At 39.8% G+C, this 14083-nt stretch overlaps 1 protein-coding gene across 2 annotated transcripts in view; it reads right to left on the bottom strand.

Moving 5' to 3' along the window:
* The window catches only part of FSHR (follicle stimulating hormone receptor), a 163198-nt gene extending 149341 nt beyond the window's left edge, over window positions 1–13857 (bottom strand). For both annotated transcript variants that reach the window (XM_019942510.3, XM_019942511.3), the window contains exon 1: window positions 13706–13857. In XM_019942510.3, the coding sequence (XP_019798069.1) occupies window positions 13706–13857 (152 nt within the window). The remainder of the gene's footprint in view (window positions 1–13705) is intronic.
* Between the last annotated feature and the right edge of the window lie 226 nt (window positions 13858–14083).

Below are 14083 nucleotides of genomic sequence, written 5' to 3'. Positions count from 1 at the left end.
ATGGGCTCTTATATCCCAGCAAATGGCTGTACACACAGTAAGTATTCAATAAAGGTGTGATGCGTGTAGTAGCAGGTCGTGTATGATGTACCACTTTGTTTAGGGTCTCAGTGATTTTTCGGGGAAGATGCTGAACTCAAGATTTTGACGTTGCTTTTGGCTTGTTTTCCATTTGGTACAACTGCATGCTCCCTGTTGCTGAAATTACTTCAGTCAAATGGTCAGGACTGTCAACACGCAGGGAGAAGGTCATTTTGTCTCTAGCCTGCTCGGGAGGAAAGAAATCTGTTTTTCTCTTTTGATCTAATAAACTAGAACAACCCTGGAAACCATCCTTTCAGGTATAATTCCATTTCCACTTGTTTTGCTCGCCATATCACAATGTTTAAGAAACTGGTATGCCTGCCAAGAAAGCAGTTAGTGGCCTTATTTGGTAGGTGATAGAGCCATTACTATTCACCAGACCAACATTTAGGACATGTGTACTGAATTATTTAAAACTAATAATGTATATGAAAAACATCAAAGTAAAAATGGGGTGAAAAATTTATTCCTGGCTTGCCCAACTGTCCTCCTTTGTTCAAGGGCACACCAAGAACTTCAGAGAGGATAATCCTGGGTACCTGACTGCTTTTCTGCTTTCAGTCACAACCAGCTCCCCCTTTGCTTTGCTTGATCAAGAACATAGTGGTGTGATTGATTTTCAGCACGACTGTGTGAGGAGCTCAGCTGACCAGCTCTGTAGTGAACCTGGTAAAAATTATAAAAACAAAGCAAACCAACCAAAGAAGAAAGAAAACTATTCAAAGCCTCTGGAAATGGTCCTAAGGGCAAAGAGCAAAGGAGGAAACATCTATTCAAGAAAATCTATGAAAATCTAGTTAAGAAAAGGCAAGAGTGTGTTACTTAAATCAAAACTACGGCCTCCCTCTCCCCTCCCACCTCAGAGAAGTGGAGACTCTACTCCAGAAGGCAAGAAGTCAAGAACACAGGGTTTCGTCTCTTCCCAGCTTCCAGGTGGAGGGCTTTCTTCCAGGAGAAGCAGGACTTCAGCATTTCTCATTCTGCCTCCAGCTGCGTGTTGCTGAGGCTCCATTCTGGGCAAGTGTGGTTGGGAAGTGGGAGCTCCTTTCTTTTTAACCAAGGCACACTTGTGCACCAGAGGCTCTATCTTGGGTATGGCCTGCTGAGAATATTGGAGATCCAAAACTCTTCCCAGGGCTCATGAGGTGGTGGTTCCAAGCCAAAAGAATCAAGCCAAGAACATCTCAGGTTGTTACTCTACCTTCCTTCAAGTGTTTAACTCCTGGAATGAGGGTCTCAGAGAGAAGTTTGCCTTTGAATCCACTCCTGGCTCCAGAGCCCTGGCTGAGATTTTGCCCGAAGTGAGAAGCAGACTGTGAAGTGCGTATCTGGTATTCTCTTCCCAAGGGAACTGATTTCATTTGCAGCAGAGGATGGAGAAGTTTAAGCCTGAGAGCACTCTCAAGAACAGCAAAGGTATGGTAAAGGCAATTGGGATATTCATGGATCTAATAGATACATAACGTAGGACAATTAGTTTGCAGGAGAGAACCGGGGGAATAAGACAGCTGGAAGGAGTCCCTCTGGGGTCAGAATGGATATCAAACATTGACCCCGTAAATGATTATTTGAAGGAGCCACAATTTGACTGGATTAGTTTATAGAGGAATTTGTGCCCTGGGAATTGTTGAAAGTAGTAGCATAATCTGCCTGCAAGTAGTAAAGTTTAACATCTGGGTGTGGTCAGGGAAAGAATGGAAGGGAGCCCTGCCAATACCTTGTCTTCCCAGGGCGACTGTGGGCATATTCAAAGCTGTGCCTTCTTGATAATCAACATCAAAGGCTTTCACTAAAATAATCTAGCTAGTAGTCACCAAACAACAAACAAACAAACAGCACTAATAAGTCATGGAGGTGGAACCAGTACCCAGAATGCTACAATAGATTATCTGAAATGTTGTTTCCAGCAAAAAAATAAAAAGAAGAAAAAGAAAGAAAAAAAAAACCCAAAAATCAAAGGGATACAAAGAAACAGGAAAATAAAACAGGCAACAGAAACTGCCTGTGAGAATAACCAGATGTCAGATTTAACAGAAATATATTTGAACATAGTCATTATGAATATGTTCACAGAAGTAAAGAAAAGCATGATTAAAGAAATAGAGGAAAATATGCTGACAATATTGCATTGAATAGAGAATATAAATAAAGAGATAGCAATTATTTTAAAAAATAAAATGAAATTTAAAAAAATCACGAGTGTCTCAAATCACAGTAGATTTGAACTTGCAGAAGAAAGAAATAGAAAAACTGAAAATAAACCAATAGTGATTATGCAAGCCAAAAACAGAAAAAAAGAATGAAGAAAAATGAAGAGAACCTCAGAGAAATATGGGACAAAATTGAGCACACCAATATGTGCATAATGGAAGTATCGGGGAGAGGAGAAAGAAAAAGGAGGAAAAAAATATTTGGAAAAATAATAGCTGAAAACCTCCTAGATTTATTGAAAACATCTAGTAAGCTCAATATTATTCCAGTAGAATATACACAAAGAGACCCATAAACAAACACAATACAGTAAAAATGCTGAAAATCAAAGACAAGGAGAAAATCTTGAAAGCAGCAAGAGAAGAATGACTCATTACTTACAAGGGACCATCAACAAGGTTAACAGCTCACTTCTCATCAGAAACAATGGAGACCAGAGGTGGAGCTGGGATAACATATTTATAGTGTTCAAAGAAAAAAAAACCCTGTTAATCAAGAACACTATAACCAGAAACCCCATGTTTCAAAAATGAAGGCAAAATAAAGGTTTTCTAAGGTAAACAAAAGCTTAGAGAATTTGTTGCTATTAGACCTGCCTTATAAGAAATGTTAAAGGAAGTTTTTCAGGCTGAAACAAGTGACCCCTGATAGTAATTCAAATCCACACAAGCAAAAAGCGTTGGTAAAGGTAATTATGTAATTATAAAAGACTCTATAACTGCAAATTTTTTTCTTTTCTTCTCTTAATTGTTAGGGAGTAGAGCTATATAGGGGTAACATATTCCACACCATACAGCTTGCGCTCTCTCTCTCTCTCTCTTTCTCATTAACCTAGCTGATTCTGATAAGATGCATATGATAAACCTTAGAGCAACCACTAGAAAAACAAAATCTCAAAAATATAATAAAAAGTCATTAAAAAATTTAAAAGCTACATTAGAAAAGATTCACTTGATGTGAAAGAAAGTAGTAAATGAGGAATAGAGGAAGAAAAAAGACATGAGACATATAGAAAACAAAAAGTCAGATGTAAATAAAACCAAAGTCAGATGAAAACAAAAATGGCGAATGTAAATCCACCTATATCAGTAATAACATTAAATGTGAATGGATCAAACAATCCAGTCGTAAGACAGAGATTAACAAACTAGACTAAAAATATGGTCTAGCCATATATTTTCTAAAGGACACATATTAAACTCAAAGGCACAAATAGACTCAAAGTAAAAGGATTGAAATAGTATATACATCATGCAAATAGCAGCCATAGGAAATCTGGAGTAGCTATACAAATACCAGCTATACTAATACCAGTCACAGGAAATCTGGAGTAGCTATACTAATATAAGAAAAAAGAGACTTTAAAACAAAACAGTGTTGCTAGATATAAAGAGGAATATTTTATGAGGATAACAGTTTCTATCCATCAGGAAGATGTAACAGTTAAAAACATATATATACCTAATAACAGAGCACCAATATATGTGAAGCAAAAACTGACAGAAATTAAGAAATAGGTTATTTGAAAATAAAAGTGGAAGACTTCACTACCCTGCTTTCAATAATAGAACAACTAGACAGAAGATCAACAAATATATAGGAGACTTGAACAATGCTATAAACCAACTAGATCTAACAGACATGTATAGAACCCTCAACCCAACAACAAGAGATTATACAGTCTTCTCAAGTGCACATGGAACATTCTCCATACAACCAAGACAGTTTGGTACTGATACAAGGATAGATATATAGATCAATGGAACAGAATTTAGAGTCCAGAAATAAATTCACATCTCTATGGACAAATAATTTTCAACAAAGATGCCAAGACTATTCAGTAGGGGAAAAATAGTCTTTTCAACAAATGGTGTTGGGACAACTGGATAGCCACATGCAAAAAATGATGTTGGACAATTACTTGACATCATATACAAAAATTAAATCAAAATGGATCAAAGACCAACATGTAAGATCTAAAACTTTAAGTCTCAGAAGAAAACATAGAAATAAATTTTCGTGACCTTGGATTTGGCAAGGAATTCTTGGATATGAAACCAAAACCAAATATCACAACAACAAAAAATACACTGGATTTTATCAATATTAAAAACTTTGTGCTTCAAAGGACACCACCAAGAAGGTGAAAAGACAACCCACAGAATGGGACAAAATACTTGCAGATCATACATCTGATAAGGGACTTGTATCTAGAATGTACCACAAATTCTCACAAGTCAGTAATAAAAAGATATTGTTAAAATGACCATACTACCCAAGGCAATCTACAGATTTAATGTAATCCCTATCAAAATACCAATGTCGTTTTTTACAGAAGTAGAACAAATAAGTTAAAAATTTGTATGGAAACACAAAAGACTCCAGATAGCTAAAACAATCTTGAGAAAGAAGAACAGAGCTGAAGGAATCATGTGCCCTGACTTCAGACTATACTACAAAGCTACAGTAATCAAAACAATATGATACTGGCACAAAAACAGACACATAGATCAATGGAACAGAATAGAGTCCAGAACTAAACCAACAAATTTGTGGCCAATTACTCTTCAACAAAGGAGTCAAGAATATACAATGGAGAAAAGACAATCTCTTCAGTAAGTGGTGCTGGGAAAACTGGACAGCTACATGTAAAACAAAGAATTAGAACATTCTCTAACACCATATACAAAAATAAACTCAAAACAGATTAAAGACCTAAATATAGGAGCAGAAACCATAAGACTCCGAGAGGAAAACATAGGCAGATAGGTTTATTCTTTAAAGAGAGTAGAATAGAGAGTTTCTGAACTGGAGATCACAGAGACCACTTATGGCTGCCGGATGCTGAGACCCCCAGCCCTTCTCCCCAGCCATCAGAATGCTGGCAGTAGGGCTTCACTCTCCAGGTAGGAGCTTGGAAGAATCTTCTCCAGGGACTTTGCCCAGCCCAAGAGGCAAGACCTAGATATTGACACAGTGATTCCCCGACTCAGTGGCCCAGGCCCTCCTTTTATTTATACTTCTGTGGCTCTTGTTTTGTTTCTTCTTACCCTATAGCTCTGCTTCTAGAGCTACTTTGTAATTTTCCTATCTGGTTATCACAACTGTTTGTTCTCTTTCCTCTTGTGCCTAATATTTGTTTGGGGGAATCAGATGCCATTCTAAGACGGTATGTTCTTATTGAAGGAGCTCAGCCGATTTTCACAATCAGGGGCCTGATAAACAATGTTGCTACTGTGTGCAGGATTCCAGATGACCGCTTTGCTGTTCACCATAAATCTCATATTTGCTTTCATTGCCTTTCCAGTTTGTTTTCTAAATTAAAAGAGTGTTTCTTGTATTTTCTGCTGCACCCCACCCCCAATATATTTACTTATGGAAAGTCTACACTGCTTGCCCATAAAAGAAACACCAATTAAATGAAGAAAGAAACACCATAAAGAAACACCAATTAAATTCCTTCCTGCCCTGAGCGGAAATTAGCCTTGGTGGGCGTATGGCAGTGGAAGGGTTTGGGGCTGACTGTTGATACTTGCTCAGGCTGTGATCTGATGATGGAGAGTGATCATTTATTTTTTTTGCATTCAATTTGTTTTTCTATTCTAAACATAGCCATGCAAAAACAGTTTGAAATTTAGAAGGAAGAGAAATTGCTTATAAATTCTAGAGCATTCAAGAATTTATTAGTGGCCTGCTTATGCCAAGGTAGACGTTTTTAAGGTATATCATTTTCAGAAGAGACATCTGGGCTTTGTTAAGACTAACTCTGTGTGATTACCAGATTAGATGACGTTCAGCTGCTCTGAAGGGAAGCTGTCATACACTGTGCATTGACACATAAACTCCTTTTACCCACTGTCTCCCCAATATCACTTAGTATTCACGGGCACAAGCAGCTTCAGGAAATTATGAGGGTAGCAAAGAAAACAGTGCAGCCTAAGCTTCCACTTTTGGTGCTGTTTTCCACCTTCTGTACCCTTCTCCTCTATCCCAACTCAAAGGACCCAGACCCTTGTATTTGCCCAATTTGAAAATTTCTAGTCAAACTTAAATATTTCGACATCTGCCAGTTAAGCCTTACCATAAATTTGCTGGTGTTCGTTTGTCATTCTGTTTTATTTGAGGGCTGTGTTTTCCTTGTAAAATAAAGATAGGAGTTTCTGACCTTTTAAAAAAATAAGGTGTCTGGAAGTGGCCCTGCACAGTTCCTGAAATCAACCCTAGGTGGTCAAAAGAGCAAATCTATTGTAGATGGGACAGGCAGACACCCGTCTTCGCATCCATTTTTTGTCTGGCATCAGGCAGGCAGACGTCTCCTCATTGGCCGTCATTAGGCATCTGTTTCTTCCAACTCTCACAATCTATGATTTCAGATTGTACAAGGCAACTTGCAGTTAATTGTCAAATGAGTGGTTTTGACAGTGACCGTTCCAGGTTCTGAGAGGGATTTTTATTGTTGTGGGTAAAAGTGAGGAAAAGCATTATTGTCGTTTCTTGTTTGATACTCTTCTCTTTTAGCAGCTCCATGAGAACAGGCCCCGTGCCTCCCCTATTGATTCTTTTCTCCCAAGTGTCCAGTATAGTGCCTTGCACAAATATAATCAATAAATATTTGATGTTGAAAGAAAACTTCATGAAAAATGAGCATCTTACCTGGTCTCAAAAGCTGACTCTTAGAGTAGGATTCATTTCAGGTTGGAGAAAATAATAGTATTTAGGTAGGGGAATAAAAGGTATGTTTGGGAGCTGGGGATTAGGAAATAGTCCATAGAGCAAAGCGTAGAAAGGCTAGAAGCTGAGAGAGATGACAGGAGACTTAAATTTGAGGACAAAATATGGAGGAACTTAATGTCAAACTTATGACTTTGGACTTTTGTCCTGAATCTGGGCATTGGAGCCCACAGAGGAATTAAACCAGAGCCAGGACTCAGAGCAGAGGGTTGGGAGGGGAGAAGGCTGAAGGCATAGAGGCTGATTCAGAAGCTGTTACCCTGAGCTGATGAGTGAAGCACAAGTATAGGCACCCTGTCTTCTAGGGATGTGATCCTATCTTCTGAACCAAAACTTAGTAGACTTTCTTAGAAGGGACAGGATATTTTATCCTGGGGCCACTCCTGAAATCGAGTGCTCAAGGCTCTGGCTCTTCTTTTATTTTTTCAATGCCCTTCTATTCCAGGAGGTTCTGCATGAAATGTTCCATGACCTCCAATCAGCCTCTGTTTATCTAGTTACAAAGTTATTTTTGGAGCTGGGATCCCTCACAAAGTCTTTGTTTAAAACCCCAAACTGAAAGTAACCATAGAGAGGTGTCTGTGGGGAGGTTTTCCGTGTTGCATTTATAAATAACAGAACTTAACAGAACTGTCTATTAAGCCTAAGAACCACACCCCCCTTCAAAATCCCACAACGGAAATACAGAAATTTAGGAATTACATACGTGTTGGACTCTGGAGGCCTAGAAAAAGCCTGTTGGTTTTGGGAAGTTTGATGCCTGAAGATGTTTGTAAAATCAAAGCATTTCAAAATTGAAAGAAACCTCAGCACTGTTTTACTTCCACCTTTCACCAATCTACTGATGAATTTTCTCTCCCATATCCTCAATTGATCTTTCTGATTCATTGAAACAGCTGAACTCTTAGGGTTCCTATTTCTTAGAAGTTTTCATCAGTCTTAGAATCAAGGAGATACAAAAGTTGGCTCATGCTGTAAAGAGAGCCATGTTTTCCAGATTTGTGATAACAGGATTCTGTGATGGCTGTGTGTTGGCTCTAGCTGAAAAGAGAGCCAACTCTGGGAGAGGGTATGAGAGAGAGTAGACGCTAGCCACTCCTGAGACTAAAACTATAATTGACTTCAGGTCTATGGCAAGGGTTTGGTTGCTTTACTCAAAAAGAGTTTTTGAACATCCCTTGAAGACTTTCAGATCAGTTGCCATATTCCATATGAAAGAACAAGGTAATGACATGTTCAGGTCAGAGACCCAAAACATGCCCAGAGATACTTCAGGGAGAGGTCAGATTAAGAAGAAACGTCCAATTCTCATTATGATCATCAGATCCTAAGCAATTAAAAATAATTACTCTCTTTCCTAGGTGACCTTATGGGATATATAAGCTAGAATCTAGTCTAAATAAAGCTAAATTGGAGAGTTTAAATCTAACAGCTTAAAAATAAATAGTCCAATCAACCACAGTGACTGGATAACCCAATTAGTGGTTTTGGAGAAGGAAAATCAAACGTTAAATGGATTTTCCATTTGCTGCCAAGATTTCCTGCTTCTGAAGCTTAGGCTTCTTTGGCAGAAGACTTGGGGGAGGAAGGACAGCACTGACCTTTAGGTAAGCAAGGGGATTTTATCATCACCAAGTAGTGCAGTTCTACCCTATCAAACCCTTACTTTTCAATAGCTGAAATGACTCTGTAAATTATAGCTCTTAGCCAATTCTCAGAGTAGATTTCATCTTCTACTTTAAAGAATTTATTTCCGCTGCAATATAATTTTTACTTTTCCCCTTTCAAGTTACTGCATTCTATAGCTGTTCCTTTTTCTGATTCCTCTGCAGGAAATATAAACCTTCCTTACCCCAGTCCAATTAAATTCCAAATGTTGGACATAGACATATCATTTCTCACTAAAGTAGGTGCAGGGTTTTGTTTTGAGAGGAAAGCTTATGTATGCATTAGCATGAAAACTGTGCTGTTTGTTTCTTTCAAAGAAATATCTAAACAAGACAGTAAGAGTCTCCAGATATGGGCACCCAGAGCAATCTGCACAGTGGGGTGTTTGGTTTTAATATCCAAGCAGACTACAATAATCAAAGCACATCTGGGAAACACAAGAAACCTAACATTCAGGCTTTGGAATTTGACCTTAATTGGCAAAAATTATATTTCTTTGAACATTTTTATCTGGTTTCAAGTGATTTTGTTTAGGTAATTTCACTCATCCTTTCAGTATGCTTTTTAGAAATAGAGAGACAGGTATTATTAAGTCAAGAGAACTGAGTGGCGTGCCTAAAATATGGAATATTCAGCCTTTAACTTAGTAGACTTTGTTTCTAGTCTATGTATCTCTCTTTCTGAATAAACTAATGGATTCCAGAATGATATATATACAGGCATTAAAAAAAAAATAAACACATAAAAAAGCGAAGAAAACAAGGAAACTATCAAATCCTATAGTAGTTCACCACAGGGAGAGCAATAATCATCTTTTATAAGAATCTTTTCTTCGATACTGAGGAGCGGAGCAAATAAATAGGTGCAATTCCCCCTTATTTATTGTACCATTTGTTCTACGTGTAATCGAGGCCCCAGAAACTACATTGCATTGAGCCAGGCACAATAAGGAGTACAAAGGAAATTTTCACTTCAGTTGTGGAAATAAGATACATACGAAAAATTAAGGGCAAAGCAAGATTATGAAATGAACGGCACCGGGATTCAGATTAAATGAAAATGTAATGGTCAGGGAAGCAACCTTTGAGTAAGCTTATGATAAGTAGGTTGGATTTCAAGAGACAAAGAAGTAATTGAAGATTACATAAGCATGTAATATGTATGACATATGTATGACATAAACACCCCGGGACACAAACTGAGCTTGAGAGCAAGTCTTTATCAGCCTGGCGGAGTAGATGGTTCCTGTTGGTGAAAGGTGAGAGGTAAAGTCAGAAAGATGAGCCACGGAATGATTGTGAACTGGGGAATCATAACATTGTGGCAGTGGTGTTTAATGGAGAAGTCTAGAATGACGATGTTCAGGCTGGTTTGGAGAAGAGAGAGATTGGTAGCAAGGAGGTAGATTAGCACATAATTATTTAATCCAGGCTTTAGATGTTCAGATCCCAAACGAAGATGGCAAAGAAAAAAAAGAATTACTTCTTGTAGCAGTATGAAGGGAGTTTGTAAAACATTAGATGTGGGCAATTGGAAACATGAAACCTACATGATGAGGTGAATTGAATTATCAATATTCAACAAATGAAGAAGTCAGCAGTGGCTTTAGTAGTTTTATAATCCATCCCTTTCTACACCTGTGAAAGAGTAACACCTAGTTCTGTTATGGCTTTAGTCCATAGTTCAGAACCATCTCCTTCATGAGGACACATGGTGGTCTTAAATAGTTGCTTGTCAGGCGTAAAGCAATGAAAATCAGCCAGAGGTCCACCTTTAGCTGTTATTGAGCACTGAACTGGGAGTCAGGGGATCTGGGCTGCAGTGCAGACTTTACAGGGGTTCTGTACTGGTAGCTGGGGTTGGATAGACCAACTTCGAACCAGCCTTTCTCAAACTGTTCTCAGAATATTAATCCTGGAAGACGCTCTTAAAGAAAAAAATTCCACAATTGAAATTGTTTGCAAGCATCAAAAAATCTATTTTCCTCTTGGAGATCACAGAACCGTATTGGCATAGCGAAAGGCTTTCCTTTCGGCGTAATACTGACAACATCCCTCCGAACGAAGGACCTACTAAGGAAAGACTAAACTAGTTCCTAGCTAAACAATAGTCTATGGTTATGGGATATGGCTAGTGATCTAAACCAAAACAGCAAAACGAGGAATATATAGCAAAGGAAGAAAATAAAAGGGAAAAATATAATTAGATAATTAGAAGTAAGTGCTGGTCAGTTGAGATGGCAATGAGATACAGGAACTTGCTGTGAGGAGAGGGGTCAACACAGGCAGCCTATATAATATAATCTCAGATCTCCCTACGCCAAGAATGGCCATCAGTGGAGTCTTTTCTTCTAGTATTGTGGCCATCTGACCCCGCTGGAGAAAAAGATATCTGTATCCACACAGTCACTTAGACTTAAAATTTCAAGTTTTGAATGGGTGTTCACATTCTTCTTAGAAATTCTAACTCCAGGAAGAATTAAGCGAGATCAAAGGGGCCTTTCTAGATTCATTGACTGCCCCCAGGTAAAGCTGAGTTTCTAAGTTAAGTCTGAAATCAAAAACCCTTTGCCCATGGTCAGGATGAAACCTGCTCCTTGAGTTCTTGGAAAATATTGAAAGCCTAAAGGAACACATTTTCTTACTCGGAAAGTAAGGGCACAGAGAGGGAGAACTCTGGCCACTGGGAGGAGGAGGAGATTATTCTTAAATCAGTGGGTTGCTGTAAACTATCTCAAAGTTATGAAGAGCTTTACATCCATTTTTCAAAGCATTCTCATTCCTGTTGATTCATTTGATCATCCTGAATGCCCTCTGTGGTGTTTTTTTTCTCTAGTATTTTACAGATGACGAAAGCAACAACAATCCCCCCCTCCCCTGCAACTTGCAAGGCATTGTGCTGGATGTTTTAATCCTCCATTTAATCCTCACAGCAACTCTGAAAAAGGTACACATTGCAATTTCCATGATACAGCCAAGAGCCCACGTGATAGAACAAAAAGCAGTGTCATAGTCTGGGTTAGAACGCAGGTCTCTTGCGATCTGGAGTCCACACTCTTCCATCTCTGACTTGTCATAATCAATTAAAGGCCCACCTGTGACTATAACCTGAGAATTCCCTCCATTCCTGACCCTGCTCACCTAGCTGAGTACTTTATTCACGGTGCTATGTTGTCTCAGGCTGCCTAAACCCTCCTGAAGCCAGAAATATTCAACCACTCTCAGCTATAGTCTAAATCGGAAGTGGGCATTCCACAGACTGCGGCTCACATCTGGCTACTCCCTGTTGTTCTATGCAGAATGAAAAAAATTCTCTCTTCTAGTAAAGAGATACCAGAAAGCAGACAGCCTAGCACAGAAGGGAGTTTTGGATAGAGGAGTATCACCGTAAAATTAAGTCTCGTTAGAGGCTGTCTGCTTTAGCGACTGGTTGGCGCTGCTTGGCCCATGGGGAAACATTGAAAAAAGAGAAGGGCCAGGAGAGGTAGAAATTGTGTGTGTGTGTTGGGGGGCTGTATCATTTAGCGTTCACCACCATCCGACTAAGCAGGTCGTATTAAACCCTCTAGAAGTTAGGAACCTGAGACTCAAAAGAGGTTCAGTAATTGTTCAAAGTCGCTTAGGAATGGGTGACTTCTTACAGGAGCTCAGGTACACCGGCTCCCTCCTGTGTTTATGATCAAGTAAGAAAGCAGCCTGTGCATAGGTGCGTTCTTCCTTATAATCGGGAGTAGCTGTCCACCTGAGGCGGTTCAGCCAGAACACGCAGTTGGTCACTTATTTTCCCTGCCGCTGCAGCTGCCTTTGGGTAGGAATGGAGGGCTTGTGATGTCAAGGGAAAAAGGAACAAGCAGAACCTAGTCAGTCTTGCGGCCGTTTGTCCCTGAATGGAAATCTGAAGTGCAGCACCATCGTGTTTGAGTGTAGGTAAGGTAATTGGTAAACAAAAAGGTGACCACCTTCTGCAGTAACATAAGAGTCATGCATAGCTTTGGGGAACCAAGATTAAAACAGGCTTCCAGAATAGCAGCTTCTGTTTCAAATCCTTGGGATAAAACCACTGAGCAGATCTACAATCTCTCAGCCACCACTTGCCAGTTCTCGGGGGAAATATCAATAGTAATTGGACAATTAAACAATTCCGCTTTCCTCTTGCTCTAATGCAGTGGACATGGGACTTTAAGGGAAGAATAGTTGACTGTGAGGTGAAAGGCCTGCTTTCTAGTTTAGGCTCTGCCTCAACTCATTGTGAGAGTTTGGGCAATTCTCTTTACTCTCCAGACCCCGGATTCCTCCATTGCAAAGTAAAGAGATAGAGTGAAATGATGTCTAAGATCTTGTCCAATTCTTAGAGTCCGTCTACTTCCTATTAAAATAGTTCGGTAAAAATCTAAAGTTGGGAATCACACTTTCCCAGGGGTATGAAAGATTATCCTGTCTCTCTCCATCCCTCTCTGCCTCCTTTTCTCTTTTCTTTCTTCCTTTTTTCACACCCCTTCCCTCCCTTACAATTCCTTTTTCCCCAGGAAGCAGAGTCTCAGTTCAGGGATTACTTGCTGGAGCCTCCAAAGCAGTAGTGACTCTTGGCTTCTTGAATTCAGTGTCCTCAGGAAACACACCGCGCTTTCCACTTAAATCGAAGGCGTCTTTCTCCCTCCAACCCTAACTCTTCTAGGTTTCTGATTTTTCTCAGTTTTATTTCTCTGGTTTCACCAAAGAGTCTATGGCACCCAAGAGCAGAAGTGTTGAAAACAACGAAAAGCTCTTCCCTTTGCATTTGAATTTGGGTCTCCGTGCTGCCCTTCCCCGACAATTCTGAGCCAAAGTCTCACTACGATCCTTAGAGAACCGCAGGGCGGGAGTGTTGGGCCGGGGGAGTTTGTTTTATGTAAGCCTTTGGTCAGGGCCGAAATATTTTAGCCCAACAGTTATCAGTCCAATGTGAAAATAATAATAGCATGCAACACACCAATACCGGCCACGCTGTCGTTCCCACTGTCTCTGATACTCACAGTTCAACCGCATTCCTGGGGAGGTCGGAGGGAATCTCTGTCACCTTGCTCTCCTGGCAGAGGAGAACCCTGTTAGAGCAGTGGCAGATCCGATGATGACATCCTGCGCCCAAGCTCAGGAATGTGAGCAAGGCCACCAGGAGCAAGGCCATGTTTATTTATCCATCCACCTGCTTTCTTCCTGCGTCTGCAGAGAAAAACCGGCACAGGTTTCAGAGGCTCCCCACCGAGCCCTTGTGAGAAGAGATCTGCCTTGGGAGCTGGTAGAGTCACGTGACCCACCCAGGGATGCTTCCCCCCACCCCCCTTCAGTCACTTCCAGACAAATAGCAAAATGTCTGTGTGCTAGCATTGATTTTAGGGGAAGCAAGATAAGTT

This window comes from Tursiops truncatus, chromosome 14, assembly GCF_011762595.2.
Source record: "Tursiops truncatus isolate mTurTru1 chromosome 14, mTurTru1.mat.Y, whole genome shotgun sequence".
NCBI classification, from domain to species: Eukaryota; Metazoa; Chordata; class Mammalia; order Artiodactyla; family Delphinidae; genus Tursiops; species Tursiops truncatus.
This window is presented reverse-complemented; position numbering and strand designations above follow the sequence as displayed.